Source organism: Lissotriton helveticus, chromosome 8, assembly GCF_964261635.1.
Source record: "Lissotriton helveticus chromosome 8, aLisHel1.1, whole genome shotgun sequence".
NCBI classification, from domain to species: domain Eukaryota; kingdom Metazoa; phylum Chordata; class Amphibia; order Caudata; family Salamandridae; genus Lissotriton; species Lissotriton helveticus.
The window spans coordinates 232,111,065-232,137,711 of record NC_136069.1 but is presented as its reverse complement, the minus strand read 5'-3'; the positions used below and the strand labels follow the sequence as shown (position 1 = coordinate 232,137,711).

General features: G+C 50.0%; 1 protein-coding gene across 3 annotated transcripts in view; it reads right to left on the bottom strand.

Annotated features, from left to right (window-relative positions):
* The window catches only part of CEP57 (centrosomal protein 57), a 447,591-nt gene that overhangs the window by 279,596 nt on the left and 141,348 nt on the right, over nt 1-26,647 (bottom strand). For all 3 annotated transcript variants that reach the window (XM_078656986.1, XM_078656987.1, XM_078656984.1), the window contains exon 4: nt 10,235-10,356. In XM_078656986.1, coding sequence (XP_078513112.1) covers nt 10,235-10,356 — 122 coding nt within the window. The remainder of the gene's footprint in view (nt 1-10,234; nt 10,357-26,647) is intronic.

Genomic DNA, 26,647 nt, shown 5'->3' with positions numbered 1-26,647 from the left:
TGCAGCAGGACAAGGCGGAGACGGATGGCCGGCAGCGCAGCAACGGCAAGGAGAGGTGAGGGCCCAGGCATAAGAGTTGAATGCCGGGAGTGATGACTGATTTCCCCTGGGTGTGGGGGTCTTAGCTCCCTAGACTGTGCTCTCTGGCCTTGCCGGGCTCGGCGTGACGCACGGGAAGTGGAGCAGTGGGCCGGCCGACTGCGGAGGAGAACCATGGAACGTGGGCAGAGGTGTCAGCAGCAGAAGGGCTCGAGAACCAGCATATAACCCCGCTTGGGGGGGCCCTTGAGACTGTGTTTTTGCGTGCACCTGGGCCCGGAGGTGCAGAGTGATGGGCCTGAAACACAGCGCCAGGGAGGGGTGGTGTTGAGACACATCGGCGGTGGCCATGGGTTCAGTTGGGCAACCTTGGCCCTCAGCTGTAGTACGGACACTATGTATAGGAGGGCGGAGACAGTGAAACGGCAGGGCCTGCGACTTAGTTGACGGTCGCCACAGGAGGCCCACCAGACATGACGGCACTGGCCTGTGAAACGGAGGGGGCATTGCGATTGGTGGCCGGCCAGGCCCCACATCAGCAAACTGCCACGTGTTAGCCCGGCGAGCGGACTGAGGGGCGAGAAGCCTGACCTGGCAAGAAGCGAAGAATAGAGGAATCACACTGCCCGACATAGTGCGCTGGTCTCCCATGATCCGACACGCGGCCTGTGGAGTTGGGCCATCAGAGGTACGTCGCTGCCGGGAGTAGGGGCTGGCCGTCGGACACTCTGAGGCCGGTGAGAAACACAGGAGAGGAGACCCCCGGCTCGCATCACACGCATCATGTCCAGCTCGAGGGTTCGTAAGGACAAGACGGTGAAGGATCTGTTCACCAACGCCTAAGGACACAGCTGCGGCAGCCGCGCGCCCGGCGGCGGTCCCTGCAGACGGCTCAGAGCCCATCACGAGAGCCTTCTTGGAGTCCCTATTCGCTACGCTGCGAGATGACATTCACACTTTCAAGGGGGAATTCTCGGAGGGGCTCGGGGAGGTCCGCAGGGATGTTGACAGTGTCGGGGAACGGGTGGCGGAGCTGGAGACTAATACCGATGGGCAGGCTACCGAAATGGAGGCCCTGCAGCAGGAAATACTGCGATTCCACGACCAGCAGGTGGACCTGCAGACGCACATGGAGGACTTAGAAAACCTTTCTTGTCGCCATAACATACGGATCAGAGGAGTCACCTTGACCGAAGATACTAAGGATCTGTTTGGATTCACCAGGGCACTCTTCATTTACGTCTTGGGACGACTGCTGGAATCGGAACTCCGACTAGACAGAGCGCACCGGGTGGGTCCCCCGCGGGCAAACTCGGCTCCACCAGCAGATATACTGGTGTGTGTGTGTGCAGGACTACCGCACAAAAGAGGACATTCTTCAGAAAGCCCGACAGCTGCACCCACTGTCCTTCAGGAACCAGTCACTGGTCCTCTTCCAGGACCTATCAGCACTCACACTACAGAAACAAAGGACATTCAAGCCCATCACGGCATACCTCCAACAGCACAACATTCCATACAGCTGGGGCCACCCGTTCCGCATAGTGGTAAAGCTTGACAACAAGCTCTACCAGCTCTGTTCACTAAAGGAAGCATTTCACTTGTTAGGGATAGACCCACCAGCGGAGGAGGAAGAACAGATGGGATGCTCGGGGGGTGCTGAAGCCTCGGGATCCCAATGGCGCCAGCAGGGCAGGCGACATCGTGTTAAAAAACCTCCTCCGACGGATATAAAGGATGGCCAACGAGCCGCAGTGGCAGCGGTCGCCTCGGAATTGATTTCGTCTCACCCCAGCTGACTTTCTTGATTTTCTTCTCTGGGGCTGAGGGCTGTTTGCTTTACTTGCCGGGTCGTCGGCGGGTGTTCAGATTTGATTGCATTACCCCGTGTTAATTAATTCCTGATTACCTTCGAAGGTGATGGACAATGGACTTTGGAACTTTGAGTTTTTGGTTAAGGGGGGGAGGGGTGGGGAGGTTGGGGGGAGTTTGATAAGGGAAGGGGGGGCATCCAGTGCTCCACGTTCGACCTCGACCCACGACCAGCATGACCACACGTGTCCGAGCGACTTCATCCCATTGTGCACATGCCTACACCACTGTCACTGCCTATGAGCCTTTTAGCCCTAATTTAACTTGGTTACCTGCCGGTCATGCCTACAGTTCGTCTGAAGATTTTAACCCTCAATGTGAAGCGACGGGTGATTCTGTCCTGTTTAGAAAGCACACACGCTGACATAGGCCTACTCCAGGAAATGCACTTGCTTGCCCGAGATTGTCACAGGTTACGCTCCTGTAAATTCCGCACTCAGTTCTTCTCCTCATGCACTACCAAGAGGACGGGGGTGGCAATACTGGTGGCACAGCGGTTATGGGGGGAGGTACTACATAAAACTGCAGAACTTAAGGGGAGGCTTATGACATACCGTTTTGGCTTAGGCGGCCTCACATTTACCAATGGCTCTCTCTATAGCCCGAATGAAGGCCAGGAAAAGTTTTTACAGTCGGCACTGACTGAGGCGACTGCCACGCCAGACCGTCATATTATCCTCGGGGCGATTTAAACTTAGTGTTTGATAACCACCTGGACAGATACAGTTAGCGCACCCACCAGGTGGGCGCACTGTCTACAGATGGACTTGAGCGTTTGCGTGACTTAGACCTGCACGATCTCTGGCGTCTGCACCATCCCCAGGACAAAGAATACTCCTATTATTCTAATGCCCATAAAACCTATGCTAGATTAGACCATTTGCTAGTTTCAGGCCCGGTATGTTCCCTCACGACCACAACTGAGATAGGAGTAGCTACGCTCTCAGATCACGCTCCAGTCCTCTCCACGCTTACCCTCCCACCTGCGTCTCGTCCCCCCAGAGTCTGGCGACTTAGGGACACGCTACTGCATAGGGCAGACGTTGTGAAACACATTCAAGGCACCATTGGGGAGTATCTTTCTCATAACGCAAACCCAGACACGTCCCTTGTAACACAGTGGGCTGCCCTGAAGGCAGTAGTTCGGGGGGAATTTTTTGCCCTCTCAACGGCGGATAACAAAGAGCGGCAGCGCAAACGAGATGAACTCACACAACGCGTTCGTGAGTTGGAACACATGCACCAAAGGATGGGGGCACCGAGAGTATGGAGACAGCTTAAGACCATGCGATACCAACGGAAGGCACTTGATCAGGACTGCGCAGAGTTTGCGGCCCTGAGACTTCGACATGCTTATTACACTGGGGGGATAGGTGTGGCCGCTCATTAGCCAACAGGCTATGGGAGGCGTGTCAACAACAGAGGGTTAAAGAGATTGTCCAGCCTGATGGGACCAATGTCTCGGAAGATGCTAAGATAGCGGAGGCCTTCCGCGCCTTTTATGCCACTCTCTATACGGGCGATCCCCTGGACGGGTCTGAGGGCGCCTCCTTTTTGGACTCAGTTACACTACCCTCTGACTACATCTCAGGCGGAACACTTAGAGAGAGCTATTCAAACGGAGGAAGTCATTGCTGCCATTTCCCGCCTGAAACTGGGGAAAGCACCGGGACCGGATGGCTTCTCCGCAAGTTTTTATAAGAAATTCTGCACAACACTCGCCCCAGTCCTTACCCGACTGTTTAATACATTTGCGGAACAGGGAGCGATACCGTCTGACCTCCTAGGGGCCTCTATTGCGGTCATCCCGAAACCCAGGATGGACAAGACTAAATGTGGGGCCTACCGCCCAATCTCCCTCTTGAATGTTGACCTTAAACTATACACCGGGATCCTGGCTGCCGGACTGGCCCCCCACTTACCCGGACTTATAGATCCAGATCAGGCAGGTTTTATCCCCGAACGCCAGACAACAGATAACACCAAACGCATCCTTCACCTGATAGAGAAAGCCACTCGACTACCCGGGGAGTATATGATGCTGGCGATAGATGCCGAAAAGGCCTTCGACCGTGTCCACTGGTCTTACCTAGAGCAAGTCTTGGAGAGAGTGGGGATCCGGGAAAAATTCCGTACCTTTATATTTAATTGTTACAGGTTCCCTACAGCTGTGGTCAGGGTGAATGGTTACAGTTCAGACAGTTTTAACATCGAAAGGGGCACAAGGCAAGGGTGCCCTCTGTCGCCCCTTCTATTCGCCTTATACATGGAACCCCTGGCCCAGAAAATCGGATGATCGCAGGGATTAAATTTGGTGGTCACATTCACAAAATTAGCCTCTATGCAGATGACGTTCTAATCTCCCTAGGCACTCCTGAAACGGCTCTGCCGGCATGTATGGCAGATCTAGATGCCTTCTCCCAGGTTTCAGGCTTCAAAATGAACACTGACCATAGCCCTGGATCTCTCATTATCCCCCCCCCCCACAAGAGCTTACCTACAAGGTCGGTTCACCGTACAATGGACGGCAGATACGGTCCCAAACTTGGGGATCCAATTGGCCTCTTCACTCCCCGCGATGGTCGCTACTAACTACGCCTCACTACGGGGGAAGATTCGAGGGGAACTCAACCAGTGGAGACGTTACCCGCTCTCCTGGTTAGGGAGGATTGCAGCGGTCAAAATGACCATTTTGCCCCAGATACTTATCCTTTTCCGCGCACTCCCCCTGCAACCTCCTGCCAGGTGGATCAAGCAGACACAATCCGACCTAGCCCAATTTATCTGGAACGGCCGGAAGCCCAGAATGCGGAGACTGTTGGTCACGCTTGCCCCAGAAGCGGGAGGGTTGGGGGTTCCCGATCTCCACAAGTACTACCAAGCGTCGCAGCTGCGATACCTGGTTGAATGAAGCAAATGGGAATCAGAGAAACACTGGTTATTTCAAGACCAAGCGGTGGCGTAAGGTCCACAGGCCCCCTAACCTGTACGCTTCATACATAACACGGGTTCCCCTGGAAGTGTGGGACGCCACTAACATCACTCACGACTTCACAACCTTCCCCTCCCCGCTTACCCGCTGACAGACAATGCCGACTTTACCCCGGGCACGGTAGGGAAGACCTTTGCCCACTGGAATCATGCGGGTTGCCGCTGTTATACCACATTTATGGAGCTGAGGGGGTCCTCCCCTTCTCCCAATTCAAACAAGAGTATGGTCTGTTAGAGACCAACCGGTTACGCTATTTACAAGTGAGGCACTGGGCGTTGCACCCGCAAGTACGCACAAACGCGGACAGACCCCTACTCTCATATGAGCGGTGGCTCATCACCCGCACCATCTCATTTCAAACCCATGCCAAACTCATTTCTGACCTCTACAGGATGCGACAAACCATGCAGACGCACACACACAATCCAAGCAGAGCGCGCTCGGAGAGGGAGTTAGGCAGGACCCTTAGTCATGAGGACTGGGAGGGGATCTATTACAGGGCCCGGCACTCTGCATACCATATGGGACTCACGGAAACGTTCACGAAGGTAGTGACATATTGGTATTACACCCCAGAGCGGCTACATGCGATAGATCACAGTCGGGATGCGACCTGTTGGCGTGGCTGTGGCCAAGTTAGCAACTTGGTACACCTGCTATGGGACTGTGTGCAGATCCAACCCTACTGGGTGCAGGTGCTAGATGAAATAGACAAACACTTGGAAACGGACCTCCCGTGCTTCCCGGCGTATATCCTATTAGGGCTCCCTAATCCACTGATGTACCCACTACGGTCCCGCAGAGGTAGGCACATAGCTATCGCATTGGGTTCTGCGATACAAAACATACTCACTCATTGGCGTACCACAACCACGCCTTCCTTCACTGGTTGGCTGCATCGGATATGGCATGTGCTCAGGATGGAGAAATTATCGCTTACTTTGGCGGGAGAAGGAGATAAATATGAAGATCTGTGGCATCCATTCATAACGTTATTGACCACGGAATTTTGGGAAATCACATGCCCCCGATACCTAACACTGTTGAGACTTACAGGCAGATGGTTAACCGGAGCATAGCTATAGTGGCATTGTCGCGGGGAGGGACGGGCTGGGAGTGGGGTGGGCAAGGAGCACTAGACGGGCGGGAGGAGGAGGGGGGTGAGTTTTGAAGGGGGGAGGGATGGGGGGGGTTTCCATGTTTTATCATTTTTCTTTCTTAATCCTTCCACTTTCCGCTTGACGAAAATACATGCCTGGATGTGTGATTCCTCCCTTAAATTAAACGGGTCGAAAACTGAAATCATGCTACTTGGTCACAAGGTGACCTCAATACCCACCTCCATCTGGCCTGCTTGTCTGGGGGATCCTCCCAGCCCATAAAAAGAAATTAAAAGTTTAGGCGTCTGGTTGGAGCAGGATCTCTCGTTTAAAACACAAGCAAATAAACGGCAGGAATCTGCTTTGGTCTTCTTCGGTCTGCCCGGAAAGTCCTTCCTCTCCTCCCGCAGCATTCTAGGAAGTTACTAGTACAAGGGCTGGTTTTGTCCAGACTAGATTACAGTAATGCGATTTTTCTGGGAGCCCCTGAAGCCGCTATCAATAAACTTCAACAGACTCAAAATGCCGCAGCTAGGCTATTGATGGGTATCTCAGTTAGGACGTCAGCAAAACCTGCTCTCAAATCGCTCCACTGGCTCCCCATACGTGAGAGTATTAAGTTAAAATCTTTATGTATTACCCATAAACTTCTTCAAGGTAAAGGACCCTCTATTATGAAGAGTCTAGTTACGCCCTATAAGGCTAATAGGCCCCTGCGCTCCGATAATGAGTGCCTGGCGAGAGTGCCAAGATTCAAGAAAGCACGCACAGGAGGCTGCCGCTTCTCTGTGAACACGGCCTCGCTATGGAACTCTCTCCCCTTGAAACTGCGCACTGAACCTTGCCATTTGCGCTTCCGGAAGCTCCTGATAACCTTCCTTTTCCCCAAATGACCCTCTGTTCTCCTTTTTCCCTCTCGAGCCTGATTCTAGCGCAGCGCTGGGATGCCTCCGGGTAACCATGCGCTATATAAAACTGGTTACATTACATTACACTTCATGTACGGGCACTCGAATGTTTGTTCCCCAAATGCTGAGCACAGGACTGCAATGGACATTATTTGAATGTATGTTTTATCACTGCACAGTCCACTGCTAACTGCAGATGGAGGAGTTTCTCTGTTTCTGTGCTGATGATATCAATAAAAACAGTTAAACCATAAGGTAGGTGTAGGACTTCTATGCCCTAGTCATTAATATGCAGTATTTTAAAAATAACTTTAGATTGCAGGAATGTTGTGGACTTTGTCCTTGCAAACAATAGGTTTGTATGGTGAAGGGCCTCCCAATTTCAGTGATTATAATATTAAGAGGCAGTACCAAATCAACAAGTTTCAAGAAGGGACGTGTTTGTATCCACACAGACCGCATCTGATCTGAGAACTACAGGTATAGAGCCAGAAATCTATTTGCCAGTTGTACAATCAGAAGAAAGTCCTAAAAGCTGCCTATTTTGCATAAGAGCGAATTCTTGTTCTACCTGAAAACAATGAGATCAAGCACTGAGAACACCTCTTTCAACACACTCTGATCCTCCAATTAGTGAGAGTCCTACAGTCTGTGACTTGGTGAGTCTGTCTCTCCAGCCAATGTTCTTATGCAGCACATTGCAGTCTTATTTCAAAATCTATACATGCTTCTGCTGGTCTACAAAAAACCCCAAGGCCTAAAACTATTTTGTGTTGCCTTGCCTCAAAATGTATCCATCAGGCACCAATAAAGTCTCTAATGGTCTTTGCTAAACAACACAAAGTTTATAACCAATAACATCATGTGAACATGTGGAAAACAAATCCAAAACTGAAAACAGAAAAAAATATAACTTGCTGGGAATTAGATTACATTTTTTAAGAGGACGTGTCACTGAGAGCGCCTCATTGGAATTGCACCTTGTTTGCTATCTGAATGCAAGAGCCCTAAAAGGGGAAGAACAAACATTTGCAATGCAATAGGTCTCGCATTTGCGAGAGTTAGAGCTATTGGCATTGTAAATGACAATGACTTATATTTATGTGTTTTGAAAACCCGCAAGCGGTGCACATAAATAAAAGGCATTGTCATTTACAATGCTAATAGCTCAAACTATCACAAATGCGAGACATATTGCATTGTAAATGCTTGTTTGCCTTCCTATGGGGACAAACACTTGCAACGCCTCCCCCAACCCATCAGTCCCTCACCTGCTCTGGAGGCCGTGCTCGAGTGACTGCTCTGCCCACCGACGAGGGAGGCAGTGGAGAGCTGCTCCGCCCGTGCCTCCTGCCTCTGTTGCTGCTTTCTTTGTCCACAGCAGAAGGGAGCAGATGAACGTGGCTCATATGCTACGGGCTATGCCAGGCCCCGATACATGTTGTGCTGCCGAACATATGGGGAGGCACCAGGGGGCTCAGGAGGAGTCACAGCACAGCGGACTTCTAAGATCAACCCACTGCATCCCACTATGTTATAAACTACCAGCCGTCTCAAAACACCCAACTCCAACTGTGACGCCACCAAGCGCATTCATCTCCAGCAGCCTTCAGCAACGAGTGAGGCGACATGATGGGACAGTAATTAAAAAATATAGATGAAAACGGGTTCTGTGCTAAAATGTAAAGCGCGGCGCCCGTGCATATGTAACTTATGTGCATGGTGGCCCATAAATGGACGCCATGTTCTTATAAAACTTTTTTTAAATGATGAAAGCAGGCACCACGCTAAAATATAAAGCGCTGCACCTTTTAACTTATGTGCATGGCGGCCCATGAAGCGAGCTCCATGGTAAAAAAATAAAGATGAAACCAGACGCCATGCTAGGCGCCCTGGTAACATAATATCCATCTAAAATAAAACAAGTAGCCCCTAAACATAACATATGAACAACTGCAGCGTAATAAAACTGTAGTTGATTGGTGCTCCTTGCGATAAAACGGAAGTGATGTATTGGAAGCACCAACAAATAAGGAGCCCAGAAATCAGAGTAATGCATACATTAACCAATATCAAGCAGCAGGCGTGATTACAATTGCTATACTACTTACAGCAGGTCCTGCAGACAGCGCATGTGTGCTGCCTAAGATCGACATATAAATGGACTCTGTTTGGTATAAACATGTCTGGATTTAGTAAAAACAAGAGGAATGTTTTCTGTGATGGAAAGCATTAATTACAGAGAATGCTCATATTGCTCAAATAACTATGTGCTGCGCTGCAGAGGGGATTACCATTGGTTCAATTGTCTTATTCTGTGAAGGTTCATTATATGCAGGAGAGCTGGGAGTTGATAAACAAGAGATCTAAATAGAGGAATAGCTGGATAAAGATTCTTCCTTACATTAGAAAAACTATACCAGCTTCTACTTTTGCAGAAGCTTTAATCAAATATCACAGCGCTTATAGCTGTCAAATACTCTCCACTACAGTATACACATCTATTCTTCCTAAGGCAAGTCAGCAATAACCTTATATTCACAAGGTTGTCGGGAGAAGGGATGAATGTTCTCACGTTGTCCAACTCAACGCAATGCCAGGAGTCCCATAGGTTGAAAGGGTACGGACAGAAAGGAAAAATCCTTTGTAACCAAAATATTTCTTTAAAGCTGAAGGGATCTTGCTTGAACACTTTAATGCACACAAAGGCTTGCCACTACAATGCTCTCACAAGCTGTATATGCTCTAGTCTGCTCTAGCTACCAAAATAACCATTTCAAATCTGCTTAGCTCATGATTTGACAGCAGAGAGTGGAGATTTTAAAACAAGCGTTTTCTAGAACTAGTGGCAAACATGACACACCCAACCATGAACTTAAAACCAGATTCTGGCCTAAACATACAAAGAAACACACTAAAAGCAGTTACTCCAATGTCTGACAGCATTATCTGCCGCAGCCCATTATTTATTTGTAATTATAAAGTAGAAGAATTGTTAATAATAAGATTTAATATGTGTAAGGCAGAATAGTAAGAGCTCAGGTTCATTATAGGAGCTTACAGTGCTAGATAAAGGAAAAACCTTTCTCTGGAAGAAATAACTTAAGCACCAGAAAGATCAGTTTGTCTTCAAATTCCGTGTTATCTTCGGTTTGCTTGAAAACACAACAGCCCAAGGCTAATGTCTTTCGACTCTACAAAATGGCAACATTCAATCTTTTGAAATGGTAAAACATGAAACTAGTAACCAATTGCATCATCAATTTGTAAGACATTCTGTTCTTTCAAGTCTTCACTCAAAGAAATCAAAGACAACAATTTACCTGTTGCTCCAAAACTGCTGTTCTCTCATTCTCTGCTTTCCGTACCATCTGCTTCATATACTCTAGTTGCTTTTCCAAAAGGGCACACCGAGATTCAGCTGCAGCCAACTGGGATAACAACTCTGCAGAAATAGATTATATAAATATGAGTGAGGAAATACTCCAAGAAAAAAATTCAAAAGTAGTGAAGTGATTTTTTCGTAAAATGTAGTGTGTCATCGTGATAATTTCACATGCCTAACTATTAAGGTAGAGATTATGGATACTAGAAGAATTCTGTTCCACGTAAAGCGTTTGAAGGGTTTCCTGGCAAATTTCAGGTTTCATAAAGTGTTCCTACACTGAGCAACTGATGTTATCTTGAAGGGTAGGATTGTAATGATGTTTTATCAAATATAACAACAAATCTTTGCATTAAGTGTGCTAACTCAATTTACTTAGGGAGAGAAAAAACTTCCCCCTTAAAATTATAACCAATCCTCCAAGGAATTGCTTCTACACGTTTGCCTTAGGAATGTTTTCAGGGGTGAGGTCTGCAGCGAAGGCTGGTATTCAAACTAAAACTCTCTTCCCTTATAGACAAGATGGTGTGAACCCATAAGAGGTTTTCTTAAGAGTCTGGGCTCAAGCCAGGCAAAAAGGATAATGATTCAAATTTCTTCTCACTATAGATTCTCTTAAACTTGTGTTCAACGTATATGGTTCCTGAATGATGTATACAAATGCACCCATCATTCTCAGTGGCATAGTAATAGATTTCAACACAGAAACAGTGTCAATGTATTTATTATAAAAACCATCCAATACTAACAATGTTTATATCTATCCTATTCATAAATCAAAAGAAACACAATAATGTAAGTATTATTGTAACTAATGATTACATTTGAAAATAAACAGTCCTCATATGTGGGTTGGGGAGGAGGGGATGGGGGGAAGCAACACTTACTGCATCATACAAAAAACACAATAAAAAGGTTGGGAAGGGAACACAATAAAAAGGTTGGGAAGGGAAGGGAACAACTAGTAACAAAATAAGTCAAGGATGGAGCAACTAAAACAAGAAATGACTAACTACAAGATTGCCATGCATTTTGAACCTTACAGAGTACTGTCCATCGAACAAAGAGTTCACTAAAATGTACATGGCAAGTTTTAAAATAGTGTTTGTAGAGGGGAATGACCAACTCACCTCCCTTAATTCCCACGTGTAGCTGCTGCCCTCACACCCACTTCACCATACCCTTGTATTCTTAAAGCGGTTTTCTGCTCTGCCATGATGCCCTTCATGTGTTTCTGCACTTACCAGTCATCTTATACACCAATTGTTTTGGTTTTTCCAATGGTAGCACTTTTTCCAGGTAGAAAATAATGATCAACAAATTAAAAGAACTAATACAAAGCAAAGACTATGTTTAATTGTAAAAACTAGACACATATCAAAACCTCTACTTTACCCTCTAAGTCATAATAGACTTCTTGTTTGAAACTGCACAACTAAGTGTGTAAAGAGCCCTACACCTAACTTTTCTTTTTTAATTTATTTAAGAGTTCTTTTTATTGAATTTTTCAAAAAAGGTAAACAAATACAGAGATTGAGAGGCGGAGCCGCATCATTGCTCCTTGCATGTTTTCTGGCGAATTGGACAACAAATGAGTGATCTCGGGAAGTGATGTTTTCTGGGCTAGGGTATTATGTCGGAACAGAATATCCATCGTCTTACATTTCCTTCTGTATTCTATAGCTGCAATCCTCCCGAAAGGTAATACAGGGCTCCATGCCAGCCATCATATGTAAGAGGATTTAGTGAAAGAAAGACCGAAAATGTAGGGGTGACTGAGACGGGGGAGGGGTGACTCCTCTCAGGCCCAAATGTAGATAGAATTTTTCAGGTGCAGTCATACTGCCAACCAGCCGTGGTCATGACGTTTAGTTGGGGCGCTGCGTCTATGCTTCCGTAGCCGCATCATCTCCACTGCCCGGGGAAAGGGAGTCTAGGTAACTCAGCAGTGGCGCACATATGTTTTTGGGCCGAGACTGTGCCGGCATCAATTCCGTCAGACAACTGGTTGTGGCAGAATGCTGCATCCTTGAGCCACTCCACTGCCATCAGACTACGCCTGTGGCCCCAACAAATAGCCACACTTCATTTGGCCAAGAGTAATAACAAGGCCAGCGGCTTCCTGTGTCCAGCAGCCACACTACGCACATACCCCAGCAGGGCAATTATCACACCTTCACACACACGTTCAGTACCTCGCCACCGCCGGGCACTCCCAAGCTAGGTGAATAAAGGTGGCCTCTCTGGGGCTCGGCAACGCACACACCTCGCATTCTCACTCAGACCAGCTCTGTGCAACCAAACAGGGGTCCTGTACAGTCTGTGAATACATTTAAAATTAATCAGCCGAAATTTGTAATTAGTTGACATTTCTTTCATCTGAGAACAACAGTAACCTCATGTACCGTCCTCGAGCAGCGATCCCCCCCCCCCAGGATCACCTCCCACTCACGCTGCGCAGGGGGAACACATATCTGGGAGGAGAGCTGCATTCCAGAGTAGAGTCTGGAGATGAGCTTACGCGGCGAGGGAATCGCAGGGAAATCCTCCAGCACCTGAAATGTTGGCGGTGCAACAGGGAAGGATTCATATAATGCACGCAGCGCAGCGCAGCTCTCAACTGATAGTAAGTAAACCTATCCAGCATCCCTGTGTGCTCTTCACCTAATGCCTCGTCGATGGTAGCAAATACCCCATTGCGGAACGCCTGTCCCATCGTACTTAACTGAAACCCTCGCAGTCTCTGGCCCCGGGTGTCTAACAAGTGGGATCGAGGGGGCGAATGTGGTCTCCCTGGCGTGGTCTGCGTCTGAGCCCTCGCCAGGCCCACACCGTGCAGCCCACAGTATCAACCCGGGGTCTCCTTTGCGATCCGAATAATGCCATATGTAGGGGCACAGGAGCCGCCCTGTCACTCTCCGGAGCAGTGTGCGCCATGAAGAGGGTCGGAAATACCCAAATTGTGCCTGAGCACAGTTGTAGTACAGCTCCATGTCTGTGGCTGCCATCCCACCCTGGTCAAACGGCAAAGTCAGGGCTGTATGCCCGCCCATGCCAACGTTATCAGATTCAAGAGTAGTCGTCGTCGGAACGCCGTGGTGAGGAGAAGCGGCAAGTTAGTAAATACATAGAGAAACTTGGGGAGGACCACCATCTTCGGTATGGCCAAGCGGCCCGCAAGGGATAGGGGAAGTGACCTCCACCTACTGAGTCTACTCTCCAGCCAATCCATGAGCCTGCCATAGTTGTGGGACCAGAGTTCGTCTAGGTTCCGGCTAAGCCAGATCCCTAAATACTTTACCGGGGAGTTCGCCCACTAAAGCAGGAATTCCGACTGGAATTGGTCAGTGGCAGCGGAGAGCGGAAAAATGATTGGACTTTCCCCAGTTCTATGGAGACACCAGACACTCCCCCAAAACGGACTACCACCCGGATAAGTGGTTCCAAATTTTCAGCTGGATTTTGGACGTACAGAGCCACATCGTCGGCGTACATGGAAACTAGGATTTTATTTATTTTATTTTCAACGTTTTATATAGCGCGAACAAGATCTTCACAGATATCAGAGCGCTTTACATAGAGGGGTACATGAGGGAACATAGTCAAACAATAAATCAATAGATCACATAGTACAAATAGGTGGCTGCAAGCCATCACGTGAGTAATAAAACAACTCATACAAATAAGTAAATGAGTCAAGCATGCAAAACAGATCGGTGCAAGGTGTTGACAGAGTTCGAGATGATAGATCAAGTGTATTGAGCCATGAGGATAGCTTTTACTTCTTTTTTGAAGAGTGTAGTGGAAGAGATAAGCCTGGTCTTACTGGTCTTACTGGTCACTCTGGGAGTGAAGTCCAGTATTTGCCTAGCATGATGCTGCCGGAACCTGGATGCGAACAGCTCAATCGCCACCGCGAACAGGAGGGGGAAAAGAGGGCGCCCTGTCCGTGCCTCTGGCCACCGGGATGGTGGGGGATACCTGTCCACTGACTTTCAGTCTTGCAGTTGGGGCGAGTACAATAAGGCAATTTTTTTAAGAAAAAGGGGACTGATGCCTAGCAAATAGATAAGGCCACTCCAGGGTATCAAATGCTTTAGTCGCCCCTAAAAAAACAGCCCCCGCTGGGAGGGCACTATCAACCTCCTGCATGGTCGCCCAAAAAGTGCAGATTATGAGATGTACTTCGTCCGGGTAGAAAACCGCACTGATCGAGCTGCAGCACCGCTGGCAGCACGGGGAGTAGGCATGACGCCAGTCAATCAATCAATCATATCATCTGTAAAGCGCACTACTCACCCGTGAGGGTCTCAAGGCGCTGGGGTGGGGAATGCTGCTACTGCTCGAAAAGCCAGGTCTTGAAGAGTTTTCTGCAGGTCAGCAGGTCTTGGGTCTGCCGTAGGTGGATGGGGAGGGTGTTCCAGGTCTTGGGGGCGAGGTGGGAGAACAATCTGCCGCCTGAGGTCGCTCTTCGGAAGCGGGGGACTGTAGCAAGGGCGAGGTCTCCGGAGCGGAGCTGGCCGGTGGGGGTGTAGAAGCTGAGTCGTCTGTTTAGGTACGTTGGTCCAGTGTTCTGGAGTGCCTTGTGTGCGTGGGTGAGGAGCTTGAAGATTATCCTCTTGTTGACCGGGAGCCAGTGCAGGTCTCTCAGGTGGTGTGTGATGTGGCTGCGGTGAGGGATGTCGAGGATCAGGCGTGCAGAGGCGTTCTGGATGCGTTGGAGCAGTCTCAGGAGTTTGGCCGCGGCTCCTGCGAAGAGGGCGTTTCCATAGTCCAACCTGCTGCTGACAAGGGCCTGGGTGACTGTTCTTCTCGTTTCAGTGGGGATCCACGTGTAGATCCTACGGAGCATGCGGAGGGTGTTGAAGCAGGAGGAGGAGACGTGTTGACCTGTTTAGTCATGGAGAGGGTGGAGTTGAGGATGACCCCTAGGTTGCGTGCGTGGTCGGTGGGTGTTGGAGCGGTTCCCAGTGCGGTCGGCCACCAGGTGTCCTCCCAGGCCGAAGGGTTGGATCCGAGGATGAGGACCTCCATCTCGTCAGAGTTCAGCTTCAGTCGGCTGTTCCTCATCCATTCAGCAACTGCCTTCATTCCTTCGTGAAGGTTGGTTTTGGCGGTGTGGGGTCCTTGGTGAGGGAGAGTATCAGCTGGGTGTCATCGGCATAGGAGAGGATGTTGAGGTCGTGCCAACAGGTGACGTGGGCGAGCGGTGCCATGTAGATGTTAAAACAGGGTTGGGCTGAGGGATGAGCCCTGGGGTACGCCGCAGATGATCTCGGTGGCTTCGGAGCGGAAGGGGGGAAGGCGGACGCTCTGTGTTCTGCCGGAGAGGAAGGAGGTGGTCCAGTCCAGGGCCTTCTATTGGATCCCAGCGTTGTGGAGGAGTGTTCGTAGCGTGTGGTGACAGACCGTGTCGAAGGTGCCTGACAGGTCCAGGAGGATGAGGGCTGCCGTTTCTCCGTTGTCCAGCAGGGACTTGATGTCATCGGTGGCAGCGATGAGGGCAGTCTCGGTGCTGTGGTTGCTGCGGAACCCGGACTGGGAAGGGTCCAGGATGTTGTTCTCCTGGAGGTAGCGGGTCAGTTGTTCGTTGACGGTCTTCTCGATGACCTTTGCCGGGAACGGGGGCAGGAAGATGGGCCTGAAGTTCTTGAGGTCCTTGGGGTCCGCCTTGGGTTTCTTGAGTAAGGCGTTGATCTCTGCGTGCTTCCAGCTCTCCGGGAAGGTTGCTGTCTCAAAGGAGGTGTTGATGACTTTCCGGAGATGGGGTGCGATGGATGTGCTGGCTTTGTTGAAGATGTGGTGTGGGCATGGCTCTGACGGAGATCAGGAGTGGATGGTGTTCATTATCTTGATGGTGCCATCGTCGTTGATGTTGGTCCAGTAGAGCAGGCGGTTGGTGCGGATAGTGGTCGTGGGGGCGGAGGTCTCAGTGGTTGTCGGGGCGGTCGTGGCGATGAAACTGTCGTGGATGTCGGTGATCTTGCGGTGGTAGAAGGTGGCCAGCGAGTCGCACAGGTCTTGCGAGGGTGGGACGTCGTTGGTGTTGGAGCTGGGGTTGGAGAGTTCTTTCACGATGTTTAAGAGCTCTTTGCTGTTGTGCGCGTTGTTGTCTAGGCGGTCTTTGAAGGAAGCCCTTTTGGCGGATCTGATGAGGCGATGGTGTCTGCGGGTGGCATTCTTGTGGGAGGCGTGGCTGTCTGGTGTTCGTTCACGAAGCCAGATCTTCTCCAGCTTTCGGCAGGTTTGCTTGGAGGCACGGAGGTCTTCAGTGAACCAGCTGGCTTTCTTGTTGGTATGATTATTGGAGGGTTTCTTGATCGGGGCAAGGGTGTTAGCGCAGTCATTGATCCACTGTCTGAGGTTGCGGGCGGCGGGGTCGGTATGGTCGGCGGGTGGGCTCTGGGCGAGGGTGGTGGTTAGCTGGTCTTCGGTGACTTTGCTCCAGCAGCGGCGAGGCATCTGTTGGGTGCGGTGGTGGGTGGGTTTCTTGAAGATGAAGTGGATGCAGCGGTGGTCGGTCCAGTGGAGTTCGGTGGTATGGTAGAAGGAGACGTGGGGGCTTGCGGAGAAGATGGGGTCAAGCGTGTGAACGGCGGAGTGGGTGGGTGTTGTGACCAGTTGTCTGAGTCCGAGGTTGGCTAGGTTGACGATCAGGGTGGTGGAGTTGGTGTAGTCATTGTTCTTGAGGAGGAAGTTCAGGTCCCCGAGGAGGATGTAGTCCATGGAGGCGAGGGCGTGTGTGCTGACGAAGTCGGCGATGGAGTCGCTGAACTGTGGTCGGGGCCCGGGCAGTCTGTAGATGAGGGTTCCTCCGAGGGTGGGGTCGGTGTGGATCTGGAAGTGCAGGTGTTCGGCTGGTGCTTAGGGTGTCGTCGGTGTTGGTCGCGACTCTGAGAGTGTTCCTGTGGAGGATGGCGATTCCTCCTCCCGCTCTGTTGGTGCGGTCCTTGCGGGTGATCTTGTAGCCTTCCAGGACGGCTATGGCTATGTCAGGTGCCGAGGCGGGGTTCAGCCAGGTCTCTGTCAGGAAGGCGACGTCTGGGGAGGTTGAGTCGAGTAGGTCCCAGAGTTCAACGGCATGTTTTCGGGCGGAGCGGGTGTTGAGAAGGATGCATCTGAGTGACGCCAGTGGTTTGGCAAATATCTTATTATCCAGATTTATCATTGATAGCGGCCTGTTGGGAGTCACATATCTGCGGATCCTTGTCAGGTTTTAAAATAGTTGCGATTAGTGCCTCCCACAGGGATGGGGGAAGCGTACCGCATTCCAAGGATTCTTCATACATGTTGAAGAGGTGAGGAACCAGAAGCTAGGCGTATTCTTTATGAAAAGAAGCAGTAAGCCCGTCCAGCCCAGGTCCTTGTCCCCAGGCATGGCTCGGATCACCGCGATTACCTCCTCTTCCTCGAAAGGCTCATCGAGATATCGCCGTTGCCCATCGCTCAGCGAGGCAAGCTCAATCGAGTCAAGGAGGGAGAGCAGGTCCAGGTGCACTGCTGTCTGCTGAGCTTAGTACAGGGAGGTGTGAAAAGCAAGCATTTCTGTCTGCACCGCCTCCTGGCCCGCAACTATCTCCCCGGTGTCCCTACGGAGTTCGCAGATATACTAGCCGGCCTAGGGCTTCTTTAGCAAACTCGCCAGTGTTTTCCCGGCACGACCCCCCTCTCCATACTGCCGCGTTTGTACCTCCTTACTCAGGTAATGCGTTTCCCGTTGAGCAGCTTCCTCGAATTCTGCAATCTTCCCCTTAAAGCTACTCAGGATTTCTGGGCTATTGCATTCAAAGTACTCTAGTTCGAGTTTTCGAATTTCCCCTTCCAGGCGCGGGAGGTCCTCTCTGAGCGAGCGCAATACGCCTGTCTGTTTGGCAAAACACTTGCCCCGGATTACTGCCTTGAAGGCCTCCCACATCAGCTGCAACACAAATTGAAGTAGCACGGGACATGATCCGAAAGAGATCGAGCCAGATGAGTAACTGTAAGTGCCCATGCATCCATGCCACGTGACGTAAGCCAATAATCGATTTGGGACCACGAGGGACCCGCCGTAGAGACACATGTGCCCTCGCGCCGTGCTGAATGCTGGCATCGCCAAACATCCACCAGTTTGTGGTCTTCCATAATCGAGTGCAGCTGTTCCACCACTTGTAGATGAGGCCGGCACGAATCGCCAGATCTATCTACTTCCACATACAACACTACGTTGAAGGTCCCCCTCCCCACAAGACAGTTACGGGTCCGAGCGATTCCGTGAGACTCCAGACCTCGCTAAAGAATTGCGGATCATCCACATTTGGCCCGTAAACTGACACCAGCCTGACCAACTGCCTCCTCAAGACCCCAGCTACAATCATGTACCTCCCCTGTAGCCGTGCCCCTAGCGTAATTAGAGTAGCCTGACACAAATTTCTCTCCCATCCACCCCACTATGAGTTACGCGCAGCGATTTCTGGTGAGGCATAATTCCTAAACAAAGCTTATGTCTGCCCCATGTCGCTTGAGATATACTGCTCACAGTCTCACCTTTCTTCAGTCATTCAAGCCTGCACATTCCATGTCACTGCCTTTATCACATCCAAGTCTGTAGCGGTCTCTCCCATTCCTGGTAAATCAAGATCACGCTACACCGAGCAGCACTGCGCACCTATTGGGCAATAAGGAAGGGCCAGAGAGAGGAAAGTCAAGGGAAAAGAGGGGAAAGAACAAGAAGGAAACCGCACGCCTAGTTGGCACCCCAACCAACAGACACACCCACCTCCCACTACAGCCCCCTAACATGGCTAACAGCTTAACCCATTAAACAAATTAGGCTCACAGCAGCCAACAATGAGAACAACCATGTGATTCATCCCAACAGGAGGCACTAGGTGCTCGGTGAAACCCAGCAATTGTATGCTGGGTGGCCAGACCAGGGACAGTTAGGAGTGGGAAAACAAAACAAAAAAAACTCCAGCCAAAGCCAGATTGGGTGGTCCCTCAATCCCGAGTCGCAGGACAGCCAGCCACCTCAACCAAGGTAGGAAAAAAGGGTCCAATGGGATCATTCCCATGCAGCCAGGTGTGCCTCCGCCTTACCAGCTCATTCATGCTCACTCAGCCCCTCGATCATTCTTGTCCAGGGGGTCTCCCTCCGCGTGCTCCCCATGCAGCCGTACAGCTGATGCAGGCAGTCTGAGGGAGCAAGCTAACTTGATGGCCGCCTTGGGATCGGTAAAAAACACAGTCTTGCCCTGATGAAATATGCAAAGCTTTGCTGGATAAAGGAGCAAGTACTTAATGTCCTGATTCAGCAGTATTCTTTTCACCAGCACAAACTCCCTCCTTGCAGCCTACACCGTTAAGGTGAAATCAGGGAAAAAGGAAATTGCATCACCTTGGTATCGTGTGTCCTGTAGATCTCGGGCTTTGGCAGCACAGAGTCCTGGTCCCTATAATTCAGTAGGCGTGCGATTATCGGCCTTACCGGACCTTCCGGCGGCGGCCTAGCGACCTGTGCGCGTGCTCCACTATGCAGACCTTGGAGAGGGAGTCCCCAAATATTGCCTTGAGCATTTCCTCAATGTAGTCCTCAACTATGGTCATGGTCTCCAGTGCACCTACTATGCGCAGATTGTTGAGAGCGATCTCGCTTAGAGATCTTCGTTTTTGTTGTGGATCACCTCCAGCACCTTCTCCATCTGTAGCAGCTTTTCACGAGTAGTGGTACCCTCATCGTCTAGCGCAGATGTGCGCTGTTCGACCTCCGTGAGGCGCTCTTCATGGTTTGAAACCTTGTCCCAAAGCTGGTTCGACATTGAGTCGATTTTGAGGTCTATAGCAGAGTGACTGCTTCAGGTCCAGAAACATTTTCCGTATGCTGGGATCAGACAGGTGCATGAAGGGCATGGTCAACTCTGACTGTTCCTCCTCTGGTGGAGGACCCCCAAGGGGGTTTTGCCCCTGTTCAAAGGAGTGCTTGGACTGCTTTGTGTCAGTCTTACCCATAGTGACCCAAGGGAGCATCGCTGGGTGCTGCCGGTCCTGCTGTATCAACGTGGACTTGCGCAGCATGGGCTACAGCACCAGGCCACCGCTGAACCTGTGTCTCCTCCTGTGTGGCAATCAGGGTACAGTGCTCGATGTCTGGGGCAATGTTAGTGGGTGGACTGGACCGCCACCTCCACCATCAGGGCCTAACCAGGTTCCTCACTCATTGGGTGCTGCCGCCAGAGTTGTCGCGTTGCAGACCTTTTGCGCCCCAAGCAGGGCTGTCGGCGAGGTGTTTAAGGCAAACACGCTATGCAGTTCACCTCTACCGTTCCCACTCCCCCACAACAGAACTGCAGGTCCTGCTGCCAGGTCTCTCCTGCGGCCTTTTTCGCCGCAGTGCAGCTCTGCAACACACCCACAAGGCCACTTTGTATTTCACAGGGAGCATTGCGCGCTCACTAGGGCGGTTTAAGTAGATCGCTAGGTCCGACGTGGGCAACAGGCTCTTCAGCTGAGCTCCAAATCCGCACAGATTATCAGCCCGGTCCACCTCCATTAACCATTATGCTCGGGGGCCCACTACTATGCGCACCCCTCCTCAGGCGACCCCATGCGTCGATCTTCAACACAGGGAGGGGGGATTCCAAGCTTAATGAGGGTTCGGGGGGCCGTCAGCACTCTCCACAGTCCAGATTATAGGTGGTGCTTGCCAGAGTCCCAGTACCGCCCAAGTCTCGGTGCTGCCCCACCGCTGTATTTTCGTACCTCAAAGTGGCCGGGCAGCCAGATCGCAGGGCACTTCCTCTGCGCCGGGTTGCAGGGCGCTCCCCTTCGCTGTGCACCCGTCCCCTCTCAGGCACGGCCTGACCGCTCGATCTTGTTTTCCCGCGTCGCGCCCAGCAGACTCACCGGGGACCAGGGCAAGGTGGTTTGAGCCCTCAGAACGCTCCTTGGGAGTCCACCCAGGAGCAGGCGGGTCTCTGCAGCAGTCGTCGGCTCTCCTATCATCACCGCCCGCAGTGGAGGGGGCCAGCGGGGTGTTTTTTCCTGGCGCTGATGCTCCGTTGAGGCAGAGCACCTCTTGTCACAGTGCGCACAGCTGCCATTTTATTGCGTAGCCCCGCAATGGTGCACATCGGTGTTTAACCCGGCGCGTGTGTTCTCAGCCCTCCATACATGCCAGCTGAGTACCGGCATGTTCCAAAGCCTGTTTCCACCGTCTGGTGCCCCCCGACAACCACCCGTTCATTCGCGGATCTTCGGTCTGGCCCGCAGAGCCTCACTAGGTGGAGGCCATTTTGCATCCAGCACTCTAGCACTCTCCCAGTCCTACAGCCAACTCTTAAATACCAGAACCATCGCAAAGTCCACAGGAACAAACCCATTTGTTCATGAGAACAGGGAGTGGTTGCAAGAATGCACTATGTCCGCCAACATATACAGGAGGGAAAGAATAATTCAAGCCAACAACACATACCTGTTCAGGCCTGCCTGCACGTCTTTAGTAGATTTTCCTCGATTGAAAGATCAATACTTCTATCTATGTATCTATTTGTGTGCAAGTATTTTGAAGGATCTTAAAACCAATAGAAGTACATACATTTTAAAAGGTACTGAGGTCACGGTGACAAATCCTGTAGAATACAACAGTCCTGGGATCAGAAGGGAATAGTTTACCTTTAAAAAAGGATTCAAACCAATACCTCAGGGAGCCCTGAAGGCCAATAATATCAGTTTCTCCAGTACTATATTGTGGCTATGTCCACCTGCCGATAAATCCTAATGTATCAGCACAATGAAACTGCAGAATCCAAGTTAATAAGGCGGTAGTCGGAACCAACCACAAAAACAGACTCTGTGCTCTAATAATGCAAAAAAACAATTTACTTTTCAGTTAGGTAATCATTTCCTTCACCTTAATTGGCCTGCTTTAAGCACGTCCATCACTTTACCTATAGCTCACAATCGAGAGGTAAGCTGAAAATGTGCTGGCTCCACAAGACAGAATTTAAATATTTTAAAAAGAGGCATGACCACTTAATACTGGAGACTTAGCTATGGGGCCTTCCTCAAACGTTCTTGCCTTCAGTGGGCCAAGTTCTCTGGGAAATCTGACTTTATGCAATCATAAACGACATGTGTTCAGTGAGTACCGAGAAATGATTTTTGAATCTGTAAGATTATGCATGGAGAAAGTCCACGAGTGATTTTTCTATAGAACCTTCCAATACTGGCGATGAGAAAGCAGAGGATAGAAAGCCCACACAAATTACAACAATTTTACAGTCCAAAAATAAAGTAACGTTCATAAACCACTTTCTGGAACAACGGAACAGTTTGGTATATGGCCGCAGGACATGATAACTTTCACAAACATAAATAATGTCTTTTGCAATGTGTGCTGTGGAAGCAATGTGACTCGAGTAACATCTTAGGCAACATTTTCCAATAAGCATTTATTGAACCAGCGTCATTCTAGTGTAAAATAGGTGTGCTAAAACAACCATAAGACAGAAACAGATATAAATGATTATAAGCACCAATAAAGTAAAAGGATGGTAGATTCCTACCATAGTGCTAAAACAATGAATACAGGCAGGTATAAAAATACATGACCATAGTCCTTGGTACTCCTATGATACACCCAAACTAGATGTGCCTACATGTACTTAGCATGTATGTAGGTGTAGAGCCAAGAAGCCCCATAGGCTGAAGACAACCCCATCACCTGAAGTGAGAGATTGTGGGACCCAGTCTCGGTCTCAAGATGGACACCCCGCAAGGCAGGTCAGACCACTGCGAGCTGAAGTGTCTGCGGGCAGGAAACTCAGCGTCTCACGTCAGTGTGTCAGCATGAAAATCTTTCTCCACTGCCTGCCTAGGGCAAAGATGTGGTGTATATATACCGAAAAGGTACCCTAAAGGGATTCTACCTTGCTGTGTCATGTCGGTCGAAGGTGACGGAAGGGATGACCCTTATACATAGTTTTTATGTAGAAGATGGTAATCCTGCTGTGATTCTGAGAATCTTCACGCATAATTAATTAGGCTAGTTTTCGGGGAAACCCACACAACATTTTATGCAGCACTTGACTAGATAAAAGGTCAATAACAAAACCTGTTATGTAGTGTAATGGTACGGTAAATGTAGGTGAAAGGTTAGAAGAATACTTGGGCCTAATTTCAGGGACCCTATGAAACATTACAAGGCGGGCCTTTGTTTTACACTCCTTACGGAATTCCAAATGGGAAAGCCACTGCCCACTAACAGAGCAATACTTAGCCCTCCATTTCTGCTCCATTGTTACCCAATTTAAAGGGGATAACTCATAACTCCAAAGAGAATCAATAGGATGTTTTTCAACCAAGTTGCTGGGTTAAATAAGATAAAATGAAGAGGCCAAGAAAAACCCATCTTAAAGTCTCAAACTTAGAATGACTATGTGACGGGGCGGGATCGGACCACGAGAGATCTGAACTTTATACAAACTGGTGGTCTCCAGAGCGTCTCTGTCCCCCTCGTTTCCCTTCAGCAGGACGACTGGAGATCACACCACTGCCCCCCACCCCCCCACCCTACGGAAACTGTCAAATGAGGAAGAAGACGACGGTTCCTTTAACTGGGGCTACAAGGAGGATGAGCCACGCCCCCGCCCGACGTCAGTGCCTTTTTGGCAATAAGGACAGACGAATCACGGAAGTCAATGTGCGCCGACACCAGCGTGGAGAAGACGGATGCGAACCGAGGCGTAGGTGGAAGAGGAAACGAAGACCGAGGACCAGAGCTGGGAACGAGACCCGTGGGTTCCGGAGTTGTGCCAGGAGGCCAAAGTCCCCGCGATTCGCCAAGCCACGCTCCAGGGGAAGCGTGGCTTTTGCAGGTACGATACCGCGTCTCGGGATGGGTGGGGAGGAAGGAATCTCCTAACTCCTAGGACAGATGCCCAGAAGACCACACTTAAATATAACTTGCCAGTTTCTTTGTTTTTTTCACTTTTTTTGCATCGAGCATGACATCTCTTAGACACAGAAATTCCTTTTGTTGTTTCAAGAGCACATGAGTGTGTGGTGCCCCTTCAATCCCTGGCCCCTTCCTTCTCTCTACACGCCATCGAGACAGAGGACCACCCACCAAGCCAGTCCCGACCCGGAGAACAGGAACCAAGGGCCCAAAGGACTCGCGGCAAGATGGATCCTGCGACCTTTGCCTCAAACAGACTGACCAATCGGTACAAACGTGTTTTGGGGAAAATAAAACCCTATATCAGCAGACCTGGCCTCAGACCTGTTATTGCAACCCTGCCACAACTGGTGTCAGAAGTGTGATTGCCATCACAGTCCGTCAGTCAATCAATGATGGACACCCTAATTCAACACCTCATTAAAGGCCAGGAGAAGTTGGAGTGGGCCATTGAGAGGCAGATGACCTCAGAACAAGCAGACCGGGAGATGTTAAAACATACTATCACTGCCCAGATAGAGGGTTTGCATAAGGTTGTTCAAGACCCAAGAACCCCAGCCCCTGCAGACAGGAGGCCTGCCCCTCACGCTCCTTCTGGGGTAGCATTGCAAAGGTACGTATATGGCGAAGACCCGGATGCGTTTTTGGTTAACTTTGAACAGGCAGCAAGAGCATGCGGCTGGCCGGAAGAGAAATGTCCGTACTTTTTAGCACCACTCTTGACTGGAGAAGCCCAGTCGGCATACCAGATAGCTAATGCCACAGGAAATACGCCCTATCAAGAGATAAAAGAAATAATACTTGACCATCTGGGCTTAGATTCAGAAGCCTACAGGATACGGTTCCGCAAGGGAAGAGGGATATCAGGTGAAAACCCTAAAACCTTGTTTTTTCGGTTAAAAATGGCTGCGGACAAACTGCTATGACCTGTGACTAGCACAAAAGAAGAAATCATGAACAGGGTGTACCTTGAACAATTTATGGAAGCTCTTCCTTATGGTACACAACAGTGGCTCAAATAGCACTCCCACCTTTCGGCAGAACAAGCCATAGAAATGGCTGCGAACTACTCACGAGCCCAACCCCGAACTCCAGTATGGGATACTGAAAAGACCAATAAAGGGGTATCCTCCTCAAAGGTCGAGAGGAGAACAAAGCCTCCAGTAGACCGGATAAAAACAAAAACCCCTAAACCAGAGATACCATCCTTCAAAGGTCCACAATGTTTCGAGTGTGGTGACTGGGGCCACATCGCCCGCCTCTGTCCCAGAAGAAAACCAGCAGACGAGCCTATGGAGGTTGGGTACATCCCAAAGGCGGTGTTTTACTCGGCTGAGATGGGCTTCTCTTTCTATGTAGGTGTACAGGTGAATGGGAGGGTGGTAAAGGCATTACTAGACTCTGGGTGCAGGCAGTCGGTGGTCCAGAAAACCCTCATCCTCCCCTCTCAATACCTCCCCAAGACCACAGTGCACATCCGATGCGTACATGGGGATGTTAAGCCCTACCCCTTAGCCATAATTACCCTGGTTCCGATAGCGAGAACCCCGTGCACTGTACAGGTGGGGGTAGTTGATACCCTACCTGAAGACATTATATTAGGGGTCGACAACCCTGATTTCATGTCCTTATTTCAGAACCGAATAGAAAAAAAGATAGGTGAAGAAGCTCCTATTCCAGCCCTCACTACCCAAGAACCCTGGTTATTAGACTGCAGTTTTTGTTTTGCCCAGGCTAACGATCGCACCTTGTTCAACGCCTGGGAATCAGCTTATGTGGAACAAAACAATCCGTCCACTATATAGTCCAGTTTTTTTTTTATTAAGGGCGATCTCCTGTATCGCCAGGGAGGTCCTACAGAGCCAACACAACTCCTAGTACCAGTTCCATTTCGGGAACAAATATAATTTTTTTCCCATGCACACCTCACAGCGGGACACTCTGGCACAGAAAAATCTACACAGAGCGTGTTATGCCATTTCTTCTGGCCTGGAGTATATAAGGATATCAAACTTCACTGCCAAGCCTGTGAAGTATGCCAAAAAAAGAACATGAAAAGACCACCTGCAGTTCCGCTCCAATCCCTGCCAGTGATAGGGAAACCGTTCGAGAGGATTGGAATGGACCGGATAGGTCCTTTGCCCAAGACACCGAGGGGCAACCTTTATGCCCTAGTTATCGTGGATTTTGCCACCAGATTCCCGGAAGCGTTTCCCCTCGGAACACCAACTGCCAAAAACATTGCAGGGAAACTTCTCGAACTATTCCCAGAGCTGGCTTCGCCAAAGAAATGTTAACAGACCAGGGCACGCCGTTCGTGTCCAGACTAATAAGGGAGGTAGGATCTTCATCAACTAAGAACATCGGTATATCATCCCCAGACCGACGGCTTAGTCGAGAGGTTGAACCGTTCTTTGA